Source organism: Stenella coeruleoalba (genome assembly GCF_951394435.1).
Source record: "Stenella coeruleoalba genome assembly, chromosome: 12".
In the NCBI taxonomy this organism is placed as follows: domain Eukaryota; kingdom Metazoa; phylum Chordata; class Mammalia; order Artiodactyla; family Delphinidae; genus Stenella; species Stenella coeruleoalba.
In genome coordinates, this window is record NC_137158.1 from 19,889,396 (window position 1) to 19,906,820 (window position 17,425).

Consider the following 17,425-nt stretch of genomic DNA (forward strand, 5'->3'; position numbering starts at 1 on the left):
CACCAGCTAACGTGGTGAATGTAATCTTCAATTTTGTTTCCCAGACGGTGTAAAACTTGTGCTCTGATCTGCTTGACCGTTTTGTTGGTTATTGTATTTCCACGAATGGATGCTCTGGTTATAAATCATTCTCCTTTGCTTGGTCAGCGTGACCGCCTCAGCCCTGGAGGGCTGTGGAAACCCAGCCCCCTACATCTGCAGAGCTGAGGGCAGTGTGCCTGCCGCCTCCACCTGCGTCTCAGAGCCGCGCCTTGTCACTTCTCGGGAAATCCTTCCCAGGTGGAGCCTTTGCAGCCTCTCTCTTGGGGGTTTTTCCCTGTGTGGGCCTGATGTTCTTCTCTCTGTCCAGCTGAAGTCGCTGTTAGAATGGGAGAACTCTGCTCTCGGGTTTAGGGTTGAGAAAGGGTGAAAGAAGATAATGTTGTGGCTTTTCTCATCATGACAAACCGACTCGATAAGGACTTATTGCATGTCTGATATGAGCCAGGTTTTGGGTGGGTTGCTGGAAATACAGCGGTGAGCAAGCAGGGGAGGCCCCTGCCCTGATGCAAAAGAGACCAGAGGGAAGAGAATGCCACCAGAGGATTGGTTCGTGCGCTCCTAGCATAGCCTGTACTGTGGTGTATTGCAGAGGTCTGTTACCATTTCCAGAGGCCCCTCCAAAGGGCTCAAGGACAGCCATTGTGTCCCCCACCCCTCCAGTAGGTCATGCAATAACCGTTTGCTGGGCTGACCCAGGGAGTACCACAGAGCCGGGAAGCACCAACTTTAAAAAGTACTTTTCAGCCTACTTACGGCTATGTAGGTGCCCAGAATATAACTGGAGGAGGTGGGTGTAGGACCCACCCCTTATCTTCTTATCCTCTTTGAGGCAACAGCTGGTGGAGGAAGGATGCCCGCTCGTTAATTCAGCATCTCTGCATTTCAGGCATTGGCTGAATATCTAGCTGTACAAAATATTAAGTTTCGTCTCTAGTTGTAGAAGTTGTTCTTCTATTGGCATTGATTCTGATATTCAGGCAGGAAATCTTAAGGCTTGCAAACACTTTTTGTTCCATGTTTTGTTCCTAGAAATAAGTTGCTGCTGGGCAGTGGAGAAGTAGGGAGAGGCAGGGGGCAGATGCATCCAGAATTTCTCTGCCAGCTGTCAGCCACCACGTTTTTGAAGTCTGCTGAGTAACTGAGTACTTTCTAGGAAATACCCAGGAAGGCATAAACCTTGATAATATAGAGAAATTTGGGAGGTATGTCCTTTTGAGAAGGGAGGAGGAACCGTGTGTGTGTGTGTGTGTGTGTAACATCTCTAGCCTGAAGTGAGTGGCCAGAATCTCAGACTTCAAAGGTAAGATGCAGGCTCAAGTCAAAAGATGATAGTTAGGAAGACTAAAGTCCTGGAAGCATTGCCTCTTTAACTGAAGAAAGTAATAATCCACGCCTTCAAAAGAAGTTGCTGACTTAAAATGGATTCACAGAAAAGGAATCTGCAAACTTGAGAATTAAAGTGACGAGTGCAGGTAGAATGTGGTTTGCACGGAATCAATAGAAAAGAGCAGTGTGCTGGGAAGAAGACCATGTCAGCGTTTGTTAAGCACTGCCCTGGGAGGGGACCTTGGAGGTTCTGATTTTAGGGGTCAAACGTGATTCCTTGCTGGGATGTAGTGCCTTTTAGAAATGCTTTAGGAATATCCAGCTGGCTCTGGTCTAACCATGAGCCCGACTCATAACCTTGCAGACTCTCATTTTCTCTGTTTGGTCCTCCCCACATAGATGCAGGTAAGCTGAGTGCACCGTCAGTTCTGATTGGGTGCCTGGTCAGACCTCTGCGCAATGAGGGAATTAAGCTTCTAAAGCTGTGCTTCTGAAGTTCTGACCTTGGGCTCCTCAGTGACCAGAATGTAGCCTGGCCACACTTGACCTTTGGTCTTTTGGATATCTTGGCTGGGAGAGAGAAAGGGTGATGGGTCAAGAGTGTGACTTCTCTGTTGTGATGGGGGTAGTTGTTCCTAGGAATAGAAGGAAGAAAGAGATAAGAATAAGTAATTAATGAGACCTTCATGGCCCAGGTCAGAATGGAGGTTGGCATCCTGGGTGGCATGCCCACTTTTGGAATTTGGGAATTGAACAGAAAGAAGATAGAATGACTGCAACTGGGAATTTTGATCTCAAATCCAAATGGGTCGTTAGGTCTGCCTCCATACAAGCTGATCGCCTTGGGTCTTTGGGTCTGTGGCCTGGCCAACAGCTGCTTGGAGTATCCTCCTGGCTGTGTTGTCAGTTTTGTGTGCGTGCGTGCACATGTGCTCATTTTTTAGGGTTTATAGGCATCTTTTGGTTCTCTCTTTAATGGGCTAATCCCGTGCCTGAGTTGGTGGCCACTTGGAAAACTCATGTGCTGATGTCTACCCCTTAACATGGAAATAAAGGTCCAGTCCAAGGAAACAGCTTCCCTGGCCCATGTACCCAACATGACCCACCAAGGCTATTGATGAAGAGTTTTTAGTCACTCCATATACATCTTCCCAAATTCAGGGAGGTGGAGAGAATTGCTTGACCTGTCTTTAAGAAGGCAAGAGGGTGCCCAGGAGTGGTGTGGGAATCTGGGTTGGAGGAGGAAAGACTGGATAATTGAAAGGAGAGATGAAAGTGTTGGGAAGGTGGGTGGGAGAAGAGGGCTATTTAGACTGCCGTGAGAGGTGTCTGGGACCTGCTAATCGCCCTCTCTGTTTGTATGTGAGGTCTTCCCTCCCTCTCCCACCCCCATAAGCTGGCCTAAGCTACCCTGTGCACACCTGGAAAAGGTAAACTTCCTTTTCAGGTGGGGCTGTGAGGTGCAGTCATAATTTTTCATTATTGTTGTTGGCAAGATACTCAAAAGATCAATTAGTCTCTCCGTGCAGCTCCTGGAGGCTTGTTTGGGATACGTTTCCTCTGGAAGAAGTTATTTTTAGTGATGCTAATATTATGAAGAAAGCTGACATTAAGAGAATCTCAGGAGGGGGAGTGCAGGAGCAGAGTGGGTGCAGAGGGCAGCCGCACACCGAGGTCTGCGTTTCCTGTTTGCCGTGTTCCGAAGAGAGCAGCTGTCTGATTCCAGCACCCTGTGAGGAAGCCTCAGTGCGCAACCCCCTGCCTCTCCCTCAGTGTGTGTTAAGGGCCAGACATTCCTCACTGTGATGAGAATATCACCCTCTGGAGGCTGATACCCAGACATGCTGGCAGTTTCCAAATGGTGAAACAGTGCTAGCTTCTGTGTCTGCAAAGCTCAGAAAGGCAACCCTGGACTACGACAATGGACATTATTCAAAATCCTGCCTTCTGTTTGTTGTTTGTCCTTGTGCATGTGATGGCCCAAGCTGGTTGATCTGAGACTTGCATGAAAACATTACCTCATGGACCTTTTCAAGGGTGCGAGGTGAAAGCAGAAGCCAGAGGTTCTGTCCTCCAGATCTATCTCTGGAATTCAAGAACTGAGAGGAAATAGCCAGTGAAAACACAAACCGCTCCTTTTATCTGAAGTCCTCCACGACGGTGTCTGCTTGGGTGGGAGCGGGGTGGCCGGCATCCTATTCTGCTTCCCCAGAGAACCTCTTGTCTCCAGGCATCTGTCAGGTGTCCTCTCTTAAAGGGCAGCCTTTCCACTCTCAGGACCTTTTCACCTATGGTCTCCCTCCATCCTTAAATAGTTCACTTAGAAGAACAGGAATGATGTAAGGGAGAGAAAAAGAAGGAATGAAAAGACACTCTCTCTGTGGTAGGTAAGTGGTTGATGCTTCTTGGTATCTGACTCTTATACAGATATTTTGCTTGCTAGTTCCTGGTTGGCCCTGTGCAGGTGGTGCTAGTGCTTCTTCCTGAGCCGATAGGAAGACCCTCTGGTCCCATGGGCCTGGGCGGCCACGGATGGGGAACCACTGTGCACGGATGTGGAGAAGAACATAGCCATGGGGAGTGATGCTCAGAGCATGGAAAACACTCTCTCATCTTTATTTTCTCCATTGTTTCATGTACTTTTTTCTATTTTCTATTTTTGACACCAGATGAAGCCCAGTGCCTCCCTCTGCTTATTACATTGGCTGTAATGCTGATTTCCAATAAAAATGATATGCTCAAACCAGACTTCATCTTATTTTCCTTAAAAAAAGAGACATTATTACCTTATTTTTGACTTGATGAAACATCATGAATCCCGTGATGTACGTTTCTCATTATGATTTTTAAACCATTGAAACGAATGCCTTTTGACTTATGTTTTATTATAGTCATTTTATTCATTTGTCTAGACCACACAGATCAATTAACCACATGGTGAAGTTGATAGGAGCTGGCTGACAGGGGAGTTGGTGTTGTCTAAAGAATAAACCTAGGCTTTTCTACCCCAGACTAGCACTTCTTAGCTTATGATAGTAGTGCTGGCTACTCTTGATTGACCTCAACCTGGGTCCTGGCTGTGCACATTTCATGCAACACCACATTGAATCTTTACAGCAACTCCGTGATGTAGGTACTGTTATCACCTTCATTCTCCTGATGGGAAAACAGAAGCTCAGATCATTTTTTTCCCATGGCTCTCAAGGCGGGGAGGGGTTGGTAAACTTTTTCTATAAAATATCAGAAAGTAAATATTTTAGGTTTTTGCGGCTCTACTATCTCTGTCACTTCTACTCAGCTGTTATAGTGCTAGAGAAGACAAAAGATACAAAAACAAACGAGGGTAGCTGTGTTCCAATAAAGCTCTATTTATGGACTCTGATATTTGAATTTCACATGATTCTCTCAGGTCATGAAATAATATCATTGTTTTGATTTTTTTTCCTCAACCGTTAAATATATTAAAATATTTTTCACTTGCAGGCTATACAAAAACAGGTAGTGGGCTGGATTTGATGATTCCGGTGTAGATGACAAGAGTATGCAGAGAAGGAGGGGTGGGTTAGGATGAAGTGGTAGGAGGAATACTCCTGCCGGAGGGAACAGTATGTGTGCCCATTCCAGGGAGCATGAAGTATTTGAGGAACTGCAAGAAATCCAAGTGCGGCTTGGTATAGGGAAGGAAGCAAGATGAGAGGAGACAGCAGGGCTCAAGCCATGACCTTGTAAGACATTTTAAGGATTTTAGACTTTGTCCTTGGAGCAATGGGAAGCCATTTAAAAGTACTAAGCAAAAGAGTGACAGGGTAATTTGTCTTTTTAAAGATCTTTGGCTGATGTGTGGAGAATGGATTGCAACGGATCTGTAAGAGTAGAAGCAGAAAAAGCAGGGGTCTCAAGAAGTGGGCCAGGTGGATGGTGATGGTGTCAATTAGTGACTGTAGCCAGACCACTTCCTGCCAACAACAGGAAGTCAGGATGGTCGGTTTTGCAGATGAGGAAAATGTGGCTGGGAGAGCTGAAGTGTCTTCCCTGGCAGCATAGCAAATGGAGAGAAAACAACGATGAAGACCCTCGTCTATTTCATCGTCGAGGGAAATCAACTCTTGTTCAAATACTAGAAATGCCAAGGAAGATATGGTGGTAATGATTTTATGTTATTTTTGTGCCGGTATTAGGAAGGTAACTGAATCCTTACTCAAAGGTCAGCTTTTCTTAAAATTTGTGTAGCTTTCTTTCCCAAAGGACCATTGGTACATTCTCTTCTACCTTTGGAGGAGTGATTCGCCTGGGTGGGCACTCAGAGTCACCCTCTAATTCTGATACTGGCATGCGTCTCTGGGTCATAGCACACCATCTTTTGAACAATAGAATGTGAGGGGTTGGAGTCTGTTTCTGTGGGGTCCAGGACTGGCCTGGGGAAGAACGGAAGAGGGAAAGGTGAGACTCGTGCCTTGGGCCAGAGGGGTGGTGGTGATTTTGCCTCAGTTTCTCTGGGGGTTGTGCCCTAATGGCAGTGGTGGGTGGTACTGCCCCATGGCGGGTGGGAGAAGGGGAGCTTCAGAAAGCTCTTGTGGAGTGGGATCTAGTGGTTATACTGCTCAGTGGATCTTGGTTTTGGCTGGTACTTTATTCAGATTTCCCCTTATATTACTGTTGTCACTTAGTGTTCTTTCCCCATTATTAGGGGAGATCTCTGGAGTCCTGGTCTAGCATCTCCTCCTAGCCCACAATGTATGGTGCCTCACACACAGCAGATGCTCAGTACTGAATATTGGCTCTGTGCACTTGTTGCCTTTGGTATCCATGCTGCACAGTACAACCTCGTCTCACAAAGAAGTCAGCATTTTGAAATCTCAAATGATAACAAACAAGGCATTGGGACATCCTGAAAATAGGACAGATTTCAGGAGTTAGCAGTGACCAAGATAGGGATTCCACTGAGGATCTTCTCCAATGATGTGACTTTTGTTGTCCCCTTCTTTTTTCTCCACCCCTATTTCATAAGACATAGGTCCCATGTCTTTAGTTTTGCATGGTAGGTGCCCAGTAGACGTCTGCTGGGCTTCTTCTCTTCTGATACTGATTTTATTTATTCTCTGTAGGCTCCGCATAGGTGGTGACAGGTGATGTGGCTGAAGTCGTGAGCTCAGAGATTCTGATACACTCTCCCCCTCCTTACTTCCTTCTTTCATCAGTTATTGGAAGTTGGTTATGTGCCAGGCACTGGGTTAAGTTCTGGGGGAACAACCATGAAAGAAGACATGGCCTCTGGTTGCAAATAATGCATACCAGTCTCGTGGAGAGATAAAAGGAAGTCATGGCCACTGGGAATGCAGGCAGCCGGGGAGGGCTGTCCCTGACCTGGTGGATAGGACCTCCCAGAGGCCGTTGCCTGCTGACCTCCTGAACGGGGTCAAGGACAATGTGGATGCGTTAACAGACTCTACACTTGCCTTTCTCCATTTCTGCAGGTGGAGATGTCTGCCCAGAGGTTAGTTTCTAATGGGACGTCCCATCAATCTGCATCTAATTCTGATTACACCTGGGAATATGAGTATTATGAGATTGGACCAGTTTCCTTTGAAGGACTGAAGGCTCACAAATGTAAGTCTTGTGCAATTCCCCATTGTAACCATGATGTGTGTTCGCTTTAACCTGTGAAATCCCCAGTGTTTACTTTTCCTGAACATTCTTTTTATAGAAATCTGTCCTCTACCCCCAAATCCCTGGAAAACACCCCCTCCAAATATAGGCTTATTGCTCAAGGATGTACAATATGAGTGACGAAGAACTTGAAAGATTCCATTAGTGGCGGAACATGAATCAATGTCACTTTCAAATTGAGATTTTTAAAAACTTAATGATGCCAGCTCTCCGAAACCATGTGAACATTTGGACCATCAAAAATGTGTACACAAATAGAATCTGGAACTCTGATTTGAAGAACCTTCTCTTGTAACAGTCCGCAACATCCTTTCAGCCCCACTGGGTTTCTGGGGCTGTGGAAAGCAGTCTGTCTGTGTGTGTTCGTAGTGATGGACCAGAATAGCCCGCAGTCATTCCCGGCTCTGTGTTATAGGCATGCATTGTGCCTTGTGTTATTGGAGCGATTAATGATCCAGCACAGAGCAAGGAAATATAACTCTATGAAAGGTTACCGTCCACCTCCAGTCATAACTGCCTGCTGACTGGCCAGCATGAAGCAGCTCAGTTTACTTAAACAGAGTCGACATGATAAGCAGAAAGTGCTGCCCACTACCGGGTCCTGTTGTGGTTACCCCATAAATGGTCCAGAGATGTTTGCTTGTTTCAGAATGAATGTCCGCAGCACCATAAAAGTCGTAGGTTCTTATCTGGCTCAGCTTAATGGAACATGTTAGGAAATACAAGAGAGACTAGAATTGAAGATGCAAATGTGGCAAAGGAAATGCTTTCACTTCTTTTGTGTTTCCCGGCCGCTGCCACTCTAAGCTGTCTTGGCATTCATGGTTCCTCACTCCTACTTGCAAAGTGGGCTTTCTATTTTTTTCAGCTTCATTGAGGTATACTTGACAAATAAAATTGTAATATATTTAAAGTATACAAAGTGATAATTTGATATATTTTATATATTGTGAAAAGATTCCCCCCGTCGAGTTAATTAACACATCCATCACCTCAGGTATGTATTTGTTTGATTGTTTATTCATTGGTGAGAACATTTAAGTTCTATTACCTTGCAAATTTCAATTGTACGAAACAGTGTTATCAACTATACTTTCCATGTTATACATTAGATCCTTAGGTCTTATTCATCTTATAGCTGAAAGTTTATACTCTTTTACCAACCTCTCCTGATTTCCCCAATCCCCCAGCCCCTGGCAACCACTTTTCTGCTCTATTTCTATGAGTTCGACTTCTTTTCTTTTTTTTAGAGTCTACATATAAGTGATATCATGCACTATTTGTCTTTCTCTGTCTAGCTTATTTCACTTCATATAATGCCCTCCAGTTTCACAAATCTTGTCATAAATGACAGTATTTCCTTCTTCTTAAAGGCCAAATAATACTCAAATATCTATTTATCTATCTATCTATCTATCTATAACATTTAATTAATCCATTCATCCATGAATAGACAGTTAGGTTGTTTCCATACCTTGGCTATTGTGAATAATGTTACAATGAACATGGGAGTATAGATAACCTCTTCAAGATAACGCTTTCATTTCCGTTGGATATATATCCAGAAATGGGAAAGCTGGATGATATGGTAGTTCTACTTTTAATTTCTTGAGGAAATTTCATGCTGTTTTTCATAGTGGCTGCACCAGTTACATTCCTACCCACAATGCACAAGGGCTCCCTTTTCTCCACATCCTCACCAACAGTTGTTATCTCTTGGCTTTTTGGTAACAGACATTCTAACAGTGGTGAGATGATATCTCCTTGAGGTTTTGAATTGCATTTTTCTAAAGATTAGCAGTGTTGACCACATTTTCATGTACCTGTGGACCATTTGGATGTCTTCTTTGGAAAAATGTCTATTCAGGCCCTTTGCCCATTTTTAAATTGCATTGTTTTTTTGCTGTTGAGTTGTATGAGTTCCTTGTATATTTTGGATATTAATCCCTTACCAGATATGTGATTTGCAAATGTTTTCTCATATTCCATAATTTGCCTTTTCATTTTGTCGATGGTTTCCTTTGCTGTGCAGAGGCTTTTTAGTTTGATGTACTCCCACTTGTTTATTTTTGCCTTTGTTCCCTTTGCTTTTGGTGTTAAATCCAAAAACTCACTACCAAGAGTGATGTCAAGGAGCTTACCCCTATGTTTATGACCGTTATTTTGAATTCTCACTAAGGTCTGTTTCTGGAGATTTATCTTATTCTTTTGTTTGGAATATATTCCTCTATTTCTTCAGTCTCCTTGACTCTCTGTTTTGGTTTCTGTGCATTAGATAAAAGAGCCACCACTCCCAGTCTAGCAGAGTGGTCTTATATAGGAAATGAACCTTGTCATTCAGCCAGGCCTGAGTCTTAGTTTTCTCTCAAACCTGTATGATTGTTCAAGCAAACTTCTTTGTATTAGTAGCTCCTAGTAACTGAGGGCGTGTCAAGACCTGTCTGTGTCTGGAAGGAGAGGATTGTGGTCAGTGCCTAGATGCAGTTTGATTAGAAGCAGAACCTCAGGCAGCAGCTGCAGAGTAAATAGTTAAATTCTTTCCAGGGAGAAACTGGGAAATGGGCATTTTGTCTGCCTCTACTGTGCTGAGCCTGGTGGAGAGCCATGGAAGGGTGCTGTCAGGCTTTTTAAGAACTACAGTCCTGTCGGACTCATGGCTATCAGAGCTAGGATATCAGGCAGTCCCTTGGACAGCAGCTGCAAAAGCTGGGGCGCCAGACTTGTATAAAAGCTCCTTCCAGGGAGATACGGACAACTTGGTTTTTTATTATTGGAGTGGGCTAGAGGAAGAAGGCAGGGAAGTATCTGTTGCCTTCACTGGTCCCTGGGAAGGATCACAGCTGGCCCCTAGATGCCTGATAAATTAGAAGTCTGGCCCTCAGGCATCATCTTCTAAAGTAAGCAGATAAACCCCTTTCAGAGAAAGACTGGGAAATGGGTGTTTTTGCCTGCTCCCCCTGCACTGAGCCCTGGGGAGATAGTCATGTGTGCTCATGAAGAACTGCTCCTTTGTTTGCTATAACCTTGGATTCTCATGGACAAAAGCCCTGTCTGCTTTCAGAGCTAGATGTTTAGGAGGCTTGTTTGTCTAGTGGGAGTCTTTTATTTTTAATTCAGGTAAAATTGGTACATAACATTAAGTAAGTGTCAGGTGTACAAAATTATATTTAACATCTGTGTACACTACAAAGTGATCATCACCAAAGGTCTAGTTATCCACCATCACCATACAGTTGACCCCTTTTACCCATTTCACCTGTCCCCTAACTCCCTTCCCCTCTGATAACCACTGATCTGTTTTCTGTGTCTATCAATTTTTTGTTTGTTTTGTTTGTTTGTTTTAGATTCCACATATGAGTGAAATTATACAGTATTTGTCTTTCTCTAGTGTATTTTCTTTTCTCTAGTGTATTTCACTTAACATAATACCCTCACGGTCTATCTATATTGTCTCAAATGGCAACATTGCATTCTTTTTTATGACTGAGTAATATTCCATTTCTCTGTGTGTTTGTACCATCTTCATTATCCATTCATCCACTGATGGACACTTAGATTGTTTCCAAATCTTTGCTATTATAAATAATGCTGTGGATTGGTTCAAGATGGCAGAGTAGAAGGACGTGTTCTCACTCCCTCTTGTGAGAGCACTGGAATCACAACTAACTGCTGAACAGTCATCGACAGGAAGATGCTGGAACTCACTAAAAAAGATACCCCACATCCAAAGACAAAGGAGAAGCCACAATGAGATGGTAGGAGGGGCGCAACACAGTAAAATCAAATCCCATAACTGCTGGGTGGGTGACTCACAAACTGGAGAACACTTATACCACAGAAGTCCACCCACTGGAGTGAAGGTTCTGAGCCCCACGTCAGGCTTCCCAACCTGGGGGTCCGGCAACGGGAGGAGGAATTACTAGAGAATCAGACTTTGAAGCCTGGCGGGATTTGATTGCAGGACTTCGACAGGACTGGGGGAAACAGAGACTCCACTCTTGGAGGGCACACACAAAGTAGTGTGTGCATCGGGACACAGGGGAAGGAGCAGTGGCCCCATAGAGACTGAACCAGACATGCCTGCTAGTGTTGGAGCATCTCCTACAGAGGCAGGGGGTGGCTGTGTCTCACCATGAGGACAAGGACACTGGCAGCAGAAGTTCTGGGAGGTACTCCTGGCGTGAGTGCTCCCAGAGTCCGCCATTAGCCCCACCAAAGAGCCCCGGTAGGCTTCAGTGTTGGGTTTCCTCAGGCCAAACAAGCAACAGGGAGGGAACCTAGCCCCACCCATCAGCAGACAAGTGGATTAAAGTTTTACTGAGCTCTGCGCACCAGAGCAACAGCCAGCTCTACCCACCATCAGTCCCTCCCATCAGGAAACTTGCACAAGCCTCTTAGATAGCCTCATCCACTAGAAGGCAGACAGCAGAAGCAAGAAGAACTACAATCCTGCAGCCTGTGGAACAAAAACCACATTCACAGAAAGATAGACAAGATGAAAAGACAGAGGGCTATGTACCAGATGAAGGAACAAGATGAAACCCCAGAAAAACAACTAAATGAAGTGGAGATAGGCAACATTCCAGAAAAAGAATTCAGAATAATGATAGTGAAGATGATCCAGGACCTCGGACAAAGAATGGAGGCAAAGATTGAGAAGATGCAAGAAATGTTTAACAAAGACCTAGAAGAATTAAAGAACAAACAAACAGAGATGAACAATACAGTAACTGAAATGAAAAATACACTAGAAGGAATCAATAGCAGAATAACTGAGGCAGAAGAATGGATAAGTGACCTGGAAGACAGAATAGTGAAATTCACTGCTGCAGAACAGAATAAAGAAGAAAGAATAAAAAGAAATGAAGACAGCCTAAGAGACCTCTGGGACAACATTAAATGTGACAACATTCTCATTTTAGGGGTCCCAGAAGGAGAAGAAAGAGAGAAAGGACCCAAGAAAATATTTGAAGAGATTATAGTCAAAAAATTCCCTAACCTGGGAAAGGAGATAACCACCCAAGTCCAGGAAGCACAGAGAGTCCCACCCAGGATAAACCCAAGGAGAAACACGCCAAGACACATAGTAATCAAATTGGCAAAAATTAAAGACAAAGTATTGAAAGCAGCAAGGGAAAAACAACAAATAACATACAAGGGAACTCGCATACGGTTAACAGCTGATTTCTCATTGGACACTCTACAAGCCAGAAGGGAGGGGAATGACATTTAAAGTGATGAAAGGGAAGAACCTACAACCAAGGTTACTCTCCCTGGCAAGGATCTCATTCAGATTCGATGGAGAAATCAAAAGCTCTACAGACAAGCAAAAGCTAAGAGAATTCAGCACCACCAAACCAGCTCTACAGCAAATGCTAAAGGAACTTCTCTAAGTGGGAAACACAAGAGAAGAAAAGGACCTACAAAAACAAAGCCAAAACAATTAAGAAAATGGTCATAGGAACATACATATTGATAATTACCTTAAACGTGAATGGATTAAATGCTCCAACCAAAAGACACAGCCTCACTGAATGGATACAAAAACAAGACCCATATATATTCTGTCTACAAGAGACCCACTTCAGACCTAGGGACACATACAGACTGAAAGTGAGGGGATGGAAAAAGATATTCCATGCAAATGGAAATCCAAAGAAAGCTGGAGTAGCAATACTCAATATCAGATAAAATAGACTTTAAAATAAAGAATGTTACAAGAGACAAGGAAGGACACTACATAATGATCAAGGGATCAATCCAAGAAGAAGATATAACAATTATAAATATATATGCATCCAACATAGGAGCACCTCAATACATAAGGCAACTGCTAACAGCTATAAAAGAGGAAATCGACAGTAACACAATAATAGTGGGGGACTTTAACACCTCACTTACACCAAAGCACAGACCATCCAAACAGAAAGTTAATAAGGAAACACAAGCTTTAAATGACACAATAGACCAGATAGATTTAATTGATATTTATAGGACATTCCATCCAAAAACAGCAGATTACACTTCTCAAGTGTGCACAGAACACTCTCCAGGATAGATCACATCTTGGGTCACAAATCAAGCCTCAGTAAATTTAAGGAAATTGAAATCATATCAAGCATCTTTTCTGACCACAACGTTATGAGATTAGATATCAATTACAGGGGAAAAAACGTAAAAAACACAAACACATGGAGGCTAAACAATACGTTCCTAAATAACCAAGAGACCACTGAAGAAATCAAAGAGGAAATCAAATACCTAGAGACAAATAACGATGAAAACACGATGATCCAAAACCTATGGGATGTGGCAAAAACAGTTCTAAGAGGGAAGTTTATAGCAATACAATCCTACTCAAGAAACAACAAATGGGCTTCCCTGGTGGCGCAGCGGTTGAGAGTCTGCCTGCCGATGTAGGGGACATGGGTTCGTGCCTTGGTTCAGGAATATCCCACATGCCACGGAGTGGCTAGGCCCATGAGCATGACCACTGAGCCTGCGTGTCCGGAGCCTGTGCTCTGCAACGGGAGAGGCCACAACAGTGAGAAGCCCGTGTACCACAAAAAAAAAAAAAAAAAAGAAAAAAGAAACAACAAACATCTCAAATAAACAATCTAAACTTACACCTAAAAGAACTAGAGAAAGAAGAACAAACAAAACCCAAAGTTAGTAGAAGGAAAGAAATCATAAAGATCAGAGCCGAAATAAATGAAAAAGAAACAAAACAAAGCAAAGATCAATAAAACTAAGAGCTGGTTCTTTGAGAAGATAAACAAAATTGATAAACCATTAGCCAGACTCATCAAGAAAAAGAGGGAGAGGACTCAAATCATTAAAATTAGAAATGAAAAAAGAGAAGTTACAACAGACACCACAGAAATACAAAGCATCCTAAGAGACTACCACAGGCAGCTCTATGCCAATAAAATGGACACCCTGGAAGAAATGGACAAATTCTTAGAAAAGTATAACCTTCCAAGACTGAACCAGGAAGAAATAGAAAATATGAACAGATCAATCACAAGTATTGAAATTGAAATTGTGATTAAAAATCTTCCAACAAACAAAAGCCCAGGACCAGATGGCTTCACAGGTGAATTCTATCAAACATTTAGAGAAGAGCTAACACACCCATCCTTCTCAGACTCTTGCAAAAAATTGCAGAGGAAGGAACACTCCCAAACTCATTCTATGAGGCCACCATCACCTTGATACCAAAACCAGACAAAGATACTACAAAAAAAGAAAATGACAGACCAATATCACTCATGAATATAGATGCAAAAATCCTCAACAAAATACTAGCAAACGGAATCCAACAACACATTAAAGAATCATACACCATGATCAAGTAGGATTTATCCCAGGGATGCAAGGATTCTTCAATATACACAAATCAATCAATGTGATACACCATATTAACAAACTGAAGGAGAAAAACCATATGATCATCTCAATAGATGCATAAAAAGCTTTTGACAAAATTCAACACCCATTTATGATAAAAACTCTCCAGAAGGTGGGCATAGGGGGAACCTACCTCAACATACTAAAAGCCATATATGACAAACCCACAATAAACATCATTCTCAATGGTGAAAAACTGAAAGCATTTCCTCTAAGATCAGGAACAAGACAAGCATATCCACTCTCATCACTATTATTCAACAAAATTTTGGAAGTCCTAGCCACGGCAGTCAGAGAAGAAAAAGAAATAAAAGGAATACAAATTGGAAAAGAAGAGTAAAACTGTCACTGTTTGCAGATGACATGATACTATACATAGAGAATCCTAAAGATGCCACTAAAAAACTACTAGAGCTAATCAATAAATTTGGTAAAATTGCAGGATACAAAATTAATGCACAGAAATTTCTTGCATTCCTATACACTAATGATGAAAAATGTGAAAGAGCCAAGGGGGGAAAGTGGTGGGGCAGGGGGAGAGAGGTGGGACGAACTGGGAGACTGGGATTGACATATATACACCAATATGTATAAAATGGATAACTAATAAGAACCTGCTGTATAAAAAAAATTAAATTAAAAAAATAATGCTGCAATGAACATAGGTGTTTATACATCTTTGCGAATTAGTGTTTTCATATTCTTCAGATAAATACCTAGAATTAGAATAGTTGGATCATATGGTAGTTCTATTCTTAATTTTTTGAGGAATCTCCATACTGTTTTGTATAGTGGCTGCACCAATTTACATTCCTACCAATAGTGCTCAAAAGTTCCCTTTTCTTCTCATCCTCTCAAACACTTGCTATTTCTTGTCTTGAGAGCCATTCTAACAGTTGTAAGGTGATATCTCATAGTGGTTTTGATTTGAATTTCTCTAATAGTGATATTGAACATCTTTTCATGTGCCTTTTGGCCATCTGTATGTCTTCTTTGGAAAGATGTCTATTCAGATCCTCTGCCCATTTTTTAGTAGAGTTGTGTGTGTTTTTTGTTGTTGTATTGTCTGTGTTCTCTATATTTTTTATATTAACCCCTTTTGCATATATGATTTACAGATTTCTCCCATTCAGTAGGCTGCCTTTTTGTTTTGATGATGGTTTCTTTCACTGTGCAGAAGCTTTTTAGTTTGATGTAGTCCCATTTATTTATTTTGCTTTTGTTTCCCTTGCCTTTGGAGTCAGATCTCTAAAAACATCACTAAGAATGATGTCAATAAGGTTACCACCTATGTTTTCTTCTAGAAATTTTATGGTTTCAGGTCTTATAGTCAAGCCTTTAATCCATTTTGCGTTAATTTTTGTGTATGGTATAAGATAGTGATCTAGTTTCATTCTTTTGCATGTGGCTGTCCAGTTTTCCCAACACCATTTATTGAAGAGACTGTCCTTTCCCCATACTATGTCCTTGGCTCCACTGTCATAGATTAATTGTCCATATATGTGTGGGTTTATTTCTGGGCTCTCTCTTTTCTTCATTGATCTGTGTGTCTGTCTTTATGCCAATATCATACTGTTTTGATACTATAGCTTTGTAGTATATTTTGAAATCAGGGAGTATGATTCCTCCAGGTTTGTTCTTTCTCAAGATTGCTTTGACTATTCAGGATCTTTTGTGGTTCCATACAAATTTTAGAATTATTTGTTCTAGTTCTGTGAAATATGTCATTGGTATTTCATTAGGGATGGCATTGAATCTGTAGATTGCTTTGCATAGTATGGACATTTTAGCAATGTTAATTTTTCCAATCCTTGAATGCAGAATATCTTTCCATTTATTTGTGTCTTCTTCAGGTTTTTTTTTTGTCAGAGTCTTACAGTTTTCAGCACAGAGATTTTCACCTCCTTGGTTAAATTTATTCTTAGGTATATTATTCTTTTTGATACAATTGTAAATGGAATTGTTTTCTTAATTTCTACTTATGATAGTTCATTATCAGTGTATAGAAATACCAGAGTTTCTGTATATTGAGTTTGTATCCTGCAAGTTTACTGAATTCATTTTTATAGTTGTAACAGTTTTTTGGTGGAGTTTTCAGGGTTTTCTACATATAGTACCATGTCAGCTGCAAATAGTGAAAGTTTTACTTGTTCCTTTTCAGTTTGGATGCTTTTTATTTCTTTTTCTTGTCTAATTGCTAAGACTTCCAATACTATGTTGAATAAAAGTGACAAGTGTGGGCATCCTAGTCTTATTCCTGGTCTTAGAGGAAGAGCTTTCAGTTTTTCCCTGTTGAGTATGATGTTAGCTGTGGGTTTGTTATATTGATACATGGCTTTTATTAAGTTGAGGTATATTTCCTCCATACCCACTTTTTTTCCCCATGCTATCCTGTTACATTTAATCTCAGCAACTTGCATCCAAGAACTCATTCAAGAGAACATTATATAAGTTTATAATCCATATTAAGTTGTACCAAAAAAGCTTTGCTCTCCTATAAACAGTGCTGAAAAACATGGTGTTTCTATTTGGTACTTAGATGATACTTTTTTAAAAAATTAAAGTATAGTTGATTTACAATGTTGTGCCAATCTCTGCTGTATAGCAAAATGACTCAGTTATACACATACATGCATTCTTTGCCATTATGGTTTATCCCAGGAGATTGGATATAGTTCCCTGTGCTATACAGTAGGACTTTGTTGTTTATCCATTCAAAATGTAATAGTTTGCATCTACCAACCTCAAACTCTAACTTGATCCCTCTCCCTCCCCCCTCCCCCTTGGCAACCACAAGTCTGTTCTCTATAGATGTGAGTCTATTTCTACTTTGTAGATAAGTTCATTCGTGCCATATTTTAGATTCCACACATATGTGATATCATATAGTATTTGTCTTTCTCTTTCTGACTTATTTCACTTAGTGTGATCATCTCTAGCTGCATCCATGTTGCTGCAAATGGCATTATTTCATTCTTTT

The 17,425-nt window shown here is 41.7% G+C and overlaps 1 protein-coding gene across 2 annotated transcripts in view; it reads left to right on the forward strand.

Annotated features, from left to right (window-relative positions):
- The window catches only part of MRAP2 (melanocortin 2 receptor accessory protein 2), a 99,900-nt gene that overhangs the window by 53,319 nt on the left and 29,156 nt on the right, over nt 1-17,425 (forward strand). For both annotated transcript variants that reach the window (XM_079939246.1, XM_079939247.1), the window contains exon 2: nt 6,843-6,975. In XM_079939246.1, the coding sequence (XP_079795372.1) occupies nt 6,849-6,975 (127 nt within the window). In that variant the 5' untranslated portion in view covers nt 6,843-6,848. The remainder of the gene's footprint in view (nt 1-6,842; nt 6,976-17,425) is intronic.